The 11,946-nt window shown below is 38.3% G+C and overlaps 2 protein-coding genes across 2 annotated transcripts in view; one reads left to right on the top strand and one right to left on the bottom strand.

The window, feature by feature from the left end:
• LOC110021426 (DNA repair and recombination protein RAD54) overlaps window positions 1-4,024 on the top strand; it is a 78,191-nt gene extending 74,167 nt beyond the window's left edge. Inside the window, exon 21 of the mRNA XM_020719910.1 lies at window positions 3,457-4,024. Within this exon, the coding sequence (XP_020575569.1) occupies window positions 3,457-3,720 (264 nt within the window). The 3' untranslated portion in view covers window positions 3,721-4,024. The remainder of the gene's footprint in view (window positions 1-3,456) is intronic.
• Window positions 4,025-6,578: 2,554 nt separating this feature from the next.
• Window positions 6,579-7,710, bottom strand: LOC110021476 (BRI1 kinase inhibitor 1). Its single transcript, XM_020719982.1, has one exon. The coding sequence runs from the start codon at window positions 7,549-7,551 to the stop codon at window positions 6,715-6,717; it is 837 nt and encodes a 278-aa protein (XP_020575641.1). The 5' UTR covers window positions 7,552-7,710; the 3' UTR covers window positions 6,579-6,714.
• Window positions 7,711-11,946: the final 4,236 nt, after the last annotated feature.

Here is an 11,946-nt window from a genome sequence, read left to right as displayed (position 1 = left end):
CTAAACTATGAAAATTATGGGGTCAGTTTGACTTCATCTTTTTCAAAAATAAAATTTTTTAAAAAAAAAACGTTCTTCTGAAGCGGGCAACGGGATTTCAATTCCGATGACCGACAGCTTCTTACGGGCAAACCCCACACCAAAAATAGTGTCGACAACGTCATCTTCTTCCTGCAACGAACGAACTCGATCGACTCGAGCGCATTTAGGTTTCGTCTAGTTTTCTCCTGCTACGAACGACACTATTTGTATCATCTGCTTCGGATTTGGCTATGTCTACGACAATGGCGTCGAACCGCTTAGAATGCATCTGCGCCTTCTTCGTTTAGGACATTTGTTCCATGATCCCTCGTTTTACTGTTCGATTAAAGCTCGTTGGGAAGGCAACGATGACATAAAAAATTCACAACTTCCGTACCTCTTTAGTTGTCTTGAGATCGTGCTTCTCTAACAATTGGGCCTTCTCCACTTTAGATCCCAAAATTTTTGGGTGCACAACCTTTGTTCAGAACACAGCCCCAATTCAGAGTAAACTTGATCCCAGATCCATAAAATGTGTTCTCATGGGATACTCTGCCACTCAAAAGGGGTATTAGTGTCTTGACCCTAACACAAATAAGGTCTATGTGAGTGTTGATGTTTTTTTGTTTTTTGAAAATGTTCCCTAATTTCCTACCTCAGCCTCCAGTGAGTGGGAGTTAGAGTTCTTGGACATTATTCCTTGCTCTCCTCTTATGGATGTCCCCCCCACGTCACCTATCATCAAGGAACTCTCTGTTCCTTTGCTTCCACCCACTTCTATCGCCAAGGAGCCCGCCCTTTGTTTCTTTGGTTCCACCAGCACACCCTTCACTTCTCCTTGTCTATACTTGACACACTCGTTCTTGTGCTGCTTCTACTCTGAAGCTCGCTAACCCCTTTTTGGACCCTGAATCCTTTCCAAAAGACATCCCAAACACTATTTCTACTCCAAATGAGGAAGTCCGTTTCTCTAGTAAGGTACGCAATCAAACATGCTCTCTTTATCCCGTGGCAAACTATGTTTCTTTTCATAAATTATCACCAACCTATAGAGCATTTGTTACGGTCTTGACCAATCATCATCTTCTATCTACTGTTGAGGTTTCCTTAGTAGACGCAACCTGGAAAGTTGTTTTTATGGACGAGATGAATGCCCTTAAGCGGAACTATACTTGGGACATTGTTGATCTTCTTAGGGGCAAGAAAATAGTGGGATGCCGATGTATTTTTTTAGCATTATGTTTAAATGTAATGAATCCTTTGAACTCAATAAGACACATTTGGTCACAAAAGGGTACTCACAGACCCATTGAGTTAATTATGAGAAGACATTTGCTCCAGTTGCTAAATGAAACACCATTCGGGTCCCCTTATCCCTTATTGTGATTTTGGATTGACCCTTATTCTAGCTTGATGTCAAGAATGCGCTCCTGAATGACAAGCTTATAGTAGAGGCATATATGAATCTTATTCTAGGCTTTGACTACACTGTATTCTAAGGCCAAGTATGTAGACTGCAAAAATCTCTCTATGGATTGAAAGAATCATCACGGGCATGGTTCGAGAAATTCACAAAGGAGTGGTAGGTCATGGATTCACTCGGACTCAATCGGACTGCGGTATTTTCTTCCGATATTCCTCCAGCGGCCAGGTAGCCATTTTTATTGTCTATGTTGACGATATTGTTCTCTAAAATAATGATTTGTCAACATTGGAGACTCTGTAAGGCGTCCTTGCCACTCTTATGAAATGAAGAATTTGGGATCTCTTCGGTACTTCTTAGGTTTGGAAGTTACTTGGTCATTTCATGGTATTTGTCTGTCTCAGCGGAAATATATGATTGATGTTTTGACAGAGAACAATCTTCTCCTATGCAAACCAGTGGTTGTCATGATGGATCCCAATGAAAAACTTTTTAATGTTCTCAATATTGTTTCTGTAAACAAGACTCACTACCAACGTCTTGTGGGGAAACTCATGTACCTTGCCCATACTCGTCCCAACATATGCCACGCAGTTGGAATGGTCAGACAATTAATGCATGATCCCTATGAGCACCACCTCCAAGCTCTCCTTCATATTCTCCACTATTTAAAATGCACATCAGACTCAGATTTTTTTGTTTTCCTCCATACCTCTCATTCTATTGCAATTTACACAGACACATTTGGGTTGTGTCTGTCTATGATCGACAATATATCTCAGGATACTGCTCATTTGTGTGGAGAAACCTGATCGCATAGAAAAGTAAAAAGTAGTTTGTAGTTGCGTGGAGCAGCGTTGAAGCTGAATTTCAGTCTATTTCTAGAAATTTGTGAAGCTCTCTGGTTACTCATCATGCTCCACCAACTTCGCATGACAGTCTCCTCTTCCCTGCAGTTATTTTGTGATAACAAGGCTGTCATTAACATTGCTTACAACTTATTCCAGCATAATCACATCAAACATGTTGAAATTGACCGACACTTCATTAAGGAAAAACTTGAGTCCAAGGAAATTTGTGTTCCGTTTGTGTCATCTAGTGATTAGTTGGCAGATATTTTCATAAAGAATCTTCATCGGCCATTGTTTGCTGATTTTAAATCCAACTTGAACATGACTGATATCTATGCTTCAACTTGAGGGGGAGTATTTAAATATTAGAGTATTAATATGCAAGATTCTATATTAATTGCTCTGATTTATTTTTATTACTTTGTTTTTTTTATTATGTTTTTATTTGTTTTCTTACTAGTAGATTCTGTAATGGGTATTTATACTTATCTTTGCATCAACAAGATTACTTCGGTTTTAGACTACAAAATTTTCAATGATCGTTGATTGTTAATATTAAGATGAACTGCTTTCTATATTATAACCTATGTCATCATTAAATTTCAAGCATCTCACAGGCAACTCTTTAAGCTTGTAGAATCTTTTGTTTGTTTGATGATCCTGAGAACTGTTTTTCAGTGCATCTTTCTTCAACTTTATTATAACACTACGGATCTAAGCGAATTGCTAAACCAAGTTAAATTTTTGTGTTCCCGTGTGTTTTTTGGTTTCTCATCTTAAACTTTGCAGCTTCTGCATAACAATTACAAATACAAAATATTTTTCACTTGTTAGTACGCTAGGCAATAATGAATTCTAAATGCTTTAATTTAAGATCGGTTGTAATTCTGTAAGAAATAAACAAATAAATTTGAATATAACAGCAGTTGGCTCGAGTGCCTCTTTATAGTTTTTTAGAAGATTTACACACATACGACTCAATTCTTATCTATCCTAAACTTCAATTTTTTACATATATGCCATCTTACCCATGGATGAAAAGGTTTAGGTGTTATATATGTAAATACATAGGAATTGAGTGGTATTTATGTAAATACGCTTTTCTTCTTTTCCATTTAGATATTAATACTTTTTGCATCCTGACTTATTTCTATACTACAGGTTACCTTCGTATTTACCAACCAAGTGGATGGTAAACTTGTGCCGGTGGAATCAACAGTGAGGTCAGCAGCCATTGAAGCTAATAATGAGATTCCACCTAACGCAGAAGAGTCAGAATTCAATGTAAAACAACGCAGAAATACTCCTCGACCGTTGGGTGTACCTATTATCAAAGGATTCTCTAAATTCCCTAAAACCCCAACGTTCCCTCAACCTGTATTTACAAAGAGTTCTGTCTCAAACTCATCAGATGATTTTATTTAAATTTTTTGTCCATATATTTTCTCATCAACCTGGGAATAATGCAATATGGACCGTAGTCTTAACAGATCTATTGTATTCTTAGTAGTAATTTTGCAGAATCAATATCATCAGGCTGAATAATATTTCCAAGGCTCAACAGTTATTCAGCTGATGTGCTGCTTAAATGGTTGGTGACTTCAATAATGGCAGCTTACGGCATCTAATAAAGTAAGATTTATAACAATTTAGTTGAAATAATTCATTTTTTTTTTCAGAAGACTTAGAAAAACTACTTTTTTCATAGAGTTCCTGCTTTTGTAAACATCCGTGGAATTTTACGAAATGCTTGCATGAAAACAATTACAATTTTTTTTTATTATTTTTTTAGGAATTTGAATGAATTTAGATGTTTTGGTCACATTAAATGTCGATCATCTGATGATTCAATCAGGAGAGTAGATGTTTTAGATTCGACTTGTGTTAAGAAAGGCGAAGAGTTGGGCTTATTGTATTAAAAATGATTTTAATTTACTAGAATTAAATGAAAATATGACACTAAATCGGACGCAATGGAGAAAGGATTCATGTAGCCGACCCCAAGTAGTGGGATTAAGGCTTTGTTGTTGTTGTTGTTGTTGTTAGGAATTTGAACGAATTTAATTAAAAAATATCATGCACTATGTATGTTATGTTATTAATCTGAGCATGAAAAAATACATTGAGATGGATGCTTGGTAGGTTTAATGAGCTAGGATGAGCTATAAAGCTCGTGATTTTATAAGCTTTTGTGAGTTCACTCTCCTCATTTACTCCTGGTTGAAGATTTTTCTCTCTAATTTAGATTCATATCTAAATGTTTATATAATTTTATATAAAATTTGAATATTGATTAAGCTTTTAGAGTTGGATTCTTGGGGATAAATAAATAAATAAATAATAATAATAATTATAAACTGTTCTTCGATCTCAAATTTTATTATTCGGAGTTCATGATTGGGCGGTTGAAAGGTTATTTTCCTGTCAACGATTCCACGGAGGTAGGGTCGTAATCAGCGGTTGGCGCTGAGTTAGCACGGACAAACGACCGACAAGTGGCGGGTTTTTAATCGTCAGATTTATAAACGAAACGTTTGGTCGTCTTGTCATTTCGGGCATAATGAGCTGACTCAGAATTGACCTGCGTGGTTTTCTTCTGCAGCTAATATTTATCGGCACCCAGGGAAGAAACCAATGGCAGCTAAAAAATAGTGGGCCCGTTCATTTCTTTCATTAATTTATTTTTGCATTTCTTTCATTAATTTATTTTTGCAATTTGTTACAAGCAATACAAAGCTTTATGTCACGTACTTTCGGAAGAAATTAGAACTTAATGACCCAAAATTTTAAATTGCATGATACTAAGAAAAAGGGATCATAATATCCAGACTAAAATTGTGATCATATATATAGGCCATCAATAATTCTTAATTTATTTCAATATGAATGTTATATAAATTTTATATAATTATTCATATATTACTTATGTCTAAAAATTAAATTATAATTTTATTAGTTATTCTGATTAAAATTTCCATCGGAATATTATGATTTGATTTTTTTAAGTTTTCTTAATTTTCAATTGAATAGGCCATTAAAGGTGGACAAATCATCGAGTCTAAACTCCTGAAGCTCTGATTTATGTTGAAATGAGTTTAAAATTATAAGACCTATTAGCCCAAAGTTGATAATTTTTTTATGAATTATGTGATATATATATATATCACTTTAATTATTCATGCACATGTGTTATTTTCACTAATCTAAATTATTGAAAAATCAATTAATAATCTAATTCTAACCCACCAACTAATACTAATTTCTTGATAATGGAGCTCTTAATATTTTCTCGAAATTACTTCAAACCTCTTTTTAAAAACAATTAAACAAACAAATATTTTTCCCCAGGCTATAGCCCAACACAAGATTTTAATAGCCCAGCCCAAGAATGTGGCTTTAACCAGATATAAGGAGCTCCTAGCCCAAGCGAGAAAATGGGCTTCACTTATTTTATAGGGGTATCTAGCCCATTCAAATAAATATTCCAACTGCAATGAATTTCCATCTGAAGTGATTTCACGTGCTATCCTTCTCACGGCCGTCAACCCTAAATAACTATCCCAATTCATTAATTCCTTACTAAGTCTGATAAATTGACCCAACATGCATACAACTTTTACCAAAATTAAATCACATTTAAATTTTAATGAAGGCAAAAGATTGATGATTCAGGTTAAATTGCAATATAGAAAACTTTAAATTAAAGGGCCATTTACATACATACCACCCAATTTTTACGCTTTTACATATCTAACCTCTAAACTATACTTTTAACATTTATACCAATTAAATCTTTCATAACTCGTAAGAAATACAACTAGCTTAACTTTTAAAAACCGAAATACTTCTTTTTCATGCATATGTAAAGTGGTAAATATATGTAAAAATTGAAATTTAGGTATTATATATACATACATAAGAATTGAGTGGTATGCATGTAAATATTTGTAAGCTAAATTGAGATAGATGGTGATGGCATCAAAATGTGTGCATATACATGATTTACATATGTGCCTATATTCATTCATTTTAAGAAGGTATTAAATTTTAGGTTCATTTATATACATGCCACCCAATTCTTATGTATTTGCATATCTAACACCTAAACTTCGGTTTCTTACATTTATGTATAACATCACCTAAATCTTTAATAGCACCTAACAAATATCACTATTTTAACTTTAATATATATATATATATATATACAGATATGCAATATATTATATATATATATATATATATAATCAAATTAAATTTATATTAGACAATTCACAACACCCACTTCAAAGCTCTATGCCATTTAAAAAAGAAAAAAATATTAAGCGATTAATATACAATTAATTATTGAAAAAACTTAATCTTTCTTAAACATTGATTAATGTTTAAAGTGCTTAACGCATGGTTTAATGCACTTAAAAGTTAATGCATACACTTATCCTCCTTCACAGCCGCAGAGCTCTTACAGTGCGCGATAGCAGCTTGAATGGCATTCTGCAACTCCTCCATAGTGCTCTCATCGGAAGAAGAAAGCGTACTCGTCGGCGCTACAAGAAGCCCGCTGTTCGCCGGTGATGTGCGCATCGACGCCGGAGCAGAGAAATCCCCTCTCCAACGCCGCCGCCAACCGCCGTCCCGCGGATTGCAGTTGCCCGAGAAGGAGTACGAACTCCGTCGCAATTCTCGCTTCTCCTTAATCACCTTGAAGAAGAGAAGCGGTTCCATCAAGCTCGTATATTTCTTCCATAATCTGCCGAACAACTTCATCTTCTTCTTTTTTCTCTGTTTTTCTGCTTCTCTGTCCTCGTTTCCTCTTAGCCATTTTCGGAGGGCGAAGAAGGGGGAGAAAGGTTTTGTCTTTCTGCGTTCTTTTGGTTCTTCTTCGTTGGAGGAAGGGAAGGCGCCGCCTTCAAAGAGACTTTTTGCGCTCTGTGGTTTGTTCTCTGGTGTTTTGCTTAGTCTGTGCTCTGTTTCGATGGAGGCGTTGGAGGGGCGGTGGGAGAGGAGTTGGAGGGGAAGGAGGTGGCCGTGAAAGAAGATATCGTCGGCGGGGGAGAGGTCGAGTTGCGGGATAGGAGTGGTGGGTTTGGTGAGCTTGAAAGGAGGGGTAGAGTTGGATGAGAGAGAGGTGGGAGGGTGGAGAGAGATGGTAAAGGAGAATTCATGGGATGGGGAGGAGTTTAAGGAAGGAGGAGGAGGAGGTGATGTAGGTGTTGATTCCGGCGTGGCTGGTGAATTGTATGGCCTCTCTGTTTCCATGGCCTGGAGGAGCGTGGGAGAGAAAGCAGAGAAGGTGATAAGGGTGCTGGTGTTGGAGATCGACAGATAAGGAGGAAGTGAAGGGAGAGGAGAGGAGAGGAGAGGAGATGGGAGAGATTCTTGGGTCAAATTTGCTGAGTTATATGTGTCTTTGTTGACTAAATTTGTTTGGGTGAGACTTTAGAGTATCTCATAATGTATTCACTAGAATTATCGGTGCAAATATCAAAAGAAACAAACAACTAAAAATAAAAAGTGTCCCTCAAAGGTAAGCAATCGACTAACAAGTCATCGCAAAGCAGGTGAAACATTTTTTCTAAACCGGAGACAGGTCAAAGCCCTGGAGATGGTGTCTTGCCCAATTACGACAAGATCCTCCAAGGGCAAGGCGTAATTCATCATAACAGCAAATCTTATTGGATACCTCACACAGACAACGACAAAATTCGTCTAACACCTCGCAAATAAGAGTAATCCGGATGACGCAAAGAATTTACCAGATAGATACGACGAATTGACCAGATAGACGAGACGTGGGACCCATAAGACTTGAGCCAAAGTGACAACTCACGATTCACCCGACAAAAACAAATTGATTCATCACTCAACCAACTAACCGACAGAAGCGCAAGCGGAAAGCCCTGATCGTGATTGGATGACCGACATATTCTTACCGCGGAGGACAAGATCGTCATTCGATTAAACGCCTCAGTCAACCAAAAATAAGGCAGAATCGTAACCCGGTCGATCGCCTCACGCAGCCGCATTCTAGAGAATCGACCAACCAATTACCGTAATAACAAAATTCAAAATGTGAAACAGATATGGAATGAAATTTTTGTGATTTATTTGAGTATTAATCATATCAAACATAATTTTCATAATTGTTCCCTCATTTATGTAATTATACCAAATACATTCTTATAAATAAGACAAAATGATAACCAAAGGAACACAGACCATTTGGACTCTCTTGGTTCCCTCTACACTAGCTCTTGATTTACTTTGTTCTCACTTTCACTCAACTCTTAATTCTTCAGATGTGTTCACAAAAAGACAATCCAGGATCTAACAACCTAAAAGGTGGTGCGATGGACGTAGACATGCCCAAGACAACAAGTGGAGCTAACTACGAAGAAGAATATTCTCAAAGAGAGAAAGCACGCATGGAACCCAACAAACACACTACACAACCAGACACTCACGCGCAAGTCCAGAGGCTGCAAGCCTAGATGACTCTCATGATGGAGTGATTCGAGGTCCTTCGGGCAGCAATCACCCAGAGGAACGACCAGACACCTCGCCTGGAAGCGAAACCCCAAAGGATTCGTTCCCAAAGGCTGCCAGCAGGGAACCTGCCTATCCTGCACAACCAAGTCAGCAACCGGTCGACAAAAAGACAAGGAGAGCCCCAACACACTGAAATAACCGCCTCTGCGCAGGCGAATAGGTGATGGGATGAACCAATGTGAGTGTCTGTCTGATTGCTCGTAGGAGGTCCTTTACTCGTTAGATAAAAGAGAAGATAACTTCATCCATGTTGAGGATTCCTCGCTTGGATTCATACAAAGGAAGAACCGACCCAATTCACCACGTTGCATCGTTCAAATCATCTGATGATCTGCTTTAGATTGATGACCCAATAATGTATCGTCTCTTTTTAACCACCCTACAAAGGTCGACCCTTTGGTTGTTCAACAGCCAACCGATCAAAACCATTCCAAGTTAATACGAGTTTAAAAGACTTCGTTTCACACTTCTTAAATGCGTAGAGTCCAAGAAAAAACTCGGACGCCCTGCTCAACCTCAAGCAGAAAGAAAATGAGAGCCTACAGTCTACATCACCCACTTCTAGAATGAGATGTTGGAAGTTAGAAATATGAAGCTAGAAATAGCCGGAACAACCTTGAAGCAAGGAGTTCGAAGAAAATGATTCAAGTATGACCTAAATCTGTTTAAACTAACTACTTTCGTAGAAGTATTGGAGATGACGAGCAAGCACATACTTATAGAAGATCTCCAAAGCTCCTCAACGGGAAAAGGACAATCAGTCCATCGGGCACCAAAACAAAAACTCTCAATCCCGAAATTAGTGGAGAAATGATTGAGGCAACCGTGACCGAAAACACCACTCCAATCAACGGTTGACTTAATATTATGAGCAACTGCATGATTATAGGGAGATGCAACATTTGACTCCCTTTAATGTGTTGATGGCTGAAATAGTCCAGACCATACAAAATAAGGACTACTTCAAACCATCCCTACCACTAAAGGCATCACCGACCTCACGAGATCTGGAAAGGTATTAACAGTTTGATAGTCATCATTGACATGACACATAGGAGTGTCATCACCTCTGGAACCTAATCAAGGAACTCATTCGCTTGGGAAAGTTTAAAGAATTTGTAGAGATCGGCTCACACACACATAAAGGCATGGTAAAACACCAATAAGGGATCCCTCCAATGGGCTTGTCAGAGCAAACAAGGTCTTTAAAGCAGGGATAATCCCCACGATCTTCAGGAGAGGTCCCCGACCATTTGGTCTAAAGAGTCAATATTTGGAAAAGGTATGATTTGTCGTCCTATACAGACGTAACCACATAGCCATTGTCTTTACAGATACAGATCTCCCAACAAAAGGGAACCCTACAATAAGGTGATATCCGTCACCGCACTAATTAACAATGACCAGGTGGTTAGTATTCTTGTTGATACAAGAATTTTGGTGAATATCTTGTTCAAATTAGTGTTCGACATGATCGGAAGGACGATCGTTTAACAACACCAACCGACCCATTTTTCATAATCTAAGGGGAAAGAAAGGAGGTGTTAGGCCTTATCACTCTCGTCATCACTTTGGGAAATCAGGAAAGTAGTATAACTGCACAGAGAATCACCATCGACCTACAACATTATATTTGGTCAGCCACTTCTGAGCAGCTACAGGGCTGTAGCTTCTACTTAGTTTGTAGTCATAAAGTTCCCAGGCAACGGGAGAGTATCTACGGTCCGGGGAAACTTGGAGGAGTCAAGAAATTACTATTTACGAGTAGCTTCAAGCATCGGCTATGAACCACACGACATCCAGATCCAGAGGCAGGATGGTCTCGAGACCAGTGAGGTCGTCCCCAAGGTGTAAGTGTTCGATGAAGAACCCGTTAAATTTTTTATAATGAGTGAATGTTTTGACACAGGATTTAAAAAACAACTGGTACAGGAACTTCGGGAGCATCGAGAAGTGTTTGGTTGGACCGCACCGGCTGAACATTAACCCCTACTCTCGGTCGGTCCAATAGAGGATCCAATCAACTATCAGAACTTTGGCTGAACTGATAGTCAGCCCTTTCTCGTTTGCAAGGTGGGGCCTTGACATTATCGGACCCCTTTCCCTCATCAAGAGGCCAAAGAAAGTACCTCTTTGTAGCGGTTGACTATTTTTTTCAAAATGGGTTGAAGCAAAGGCCCTTGCTGAGATCTACACCGAGGTAGTCATGAATTTCATATGTTTTGACCTAATCTGCAGATATGGGCTGCCGCCCAAGCTTATCACAGACAATGGGACCCAATTTTTGGATCGACGGGTAAAAGAATTCCATACAAAATAGGGCACTTATATGAAGTTTGTCTCAGTTCATCACCCTAGGACGAATGGGTATGCTAAGGCAACTAACAAGCTTATTCTAAACCTGTTTCGAAATAAAGTCAAAGTAACCAAGGGAAACTGGGCAGACCTGCTATCATCGGTGTTTTGGCTGATCCAAACGATGCCTTCTTCGGCGACCAGACAATCTTCATTCATGTTAACCCATGTAATGGAAGTTGTGCTACTGGTTGAATATGATCATCACAACCAAAGGTCATCAAACCTCCTCGTTTGTTGGAGACGAATAGATCAAGTGTCAGCATGCCAACATCGAGGGGAGGGGGATGCTAGCCTTTGACCTCGCCGAGGAAGCATGAGCCAAATCAGCACTCTGACATGAAGATTAAGAGGTGAAATGCTCGCTAGTTCAACAAATATGTCCGAGAGCAGGCCTTCACTCTGGAAGATCTAGTCCTAAAGAAGGAAGATCTAAAAGCTCATGGATAGGTGATCGGTAAGTTAGATCGGACATGTAGCGGACCTTATATTGTCTGTCAACGTGTCTTGCTTGGGGCATATTGATTGAAAACATACACAAAAAAAAAACTTCCACGGACTTGGAGAGTAGACGACTTTAAGAAGTTTTTTTCCTAGAAAAATTCTTTGTTTTCTGAATTTATTTCTTATGCAACCAAAGGGAAGTGTAGTTGTTTATTTTAATTTTTCATCAATAGAATAAAAAATAAATTAATTCATGTCTAATGCCTCAGGCTCCGAAGATACTCGGGGAACTCGGTTCGACTTAAA

Source organism: Phalaenopsis equestris, unplaced genomic scaffold (genome assembly GCF_001263595.1).
Source record: "Phalaenopsis equestris unplaced genomic scaffold, ASM126359v1 Scaffold000134, whole genome shotgun sequence".
Lineage (NCBI taxonomy): Eukaryota > Viridiplantae > Streptophyta > Magnoliopsida > Asparagales > Orchidaceae > Phalaenopsis > Phalaenopsis equestris.
Note: the sequence above shows the minus strand (reverse complement) of the source record. Positions and strands in the feature narration are given on the sequence as shown.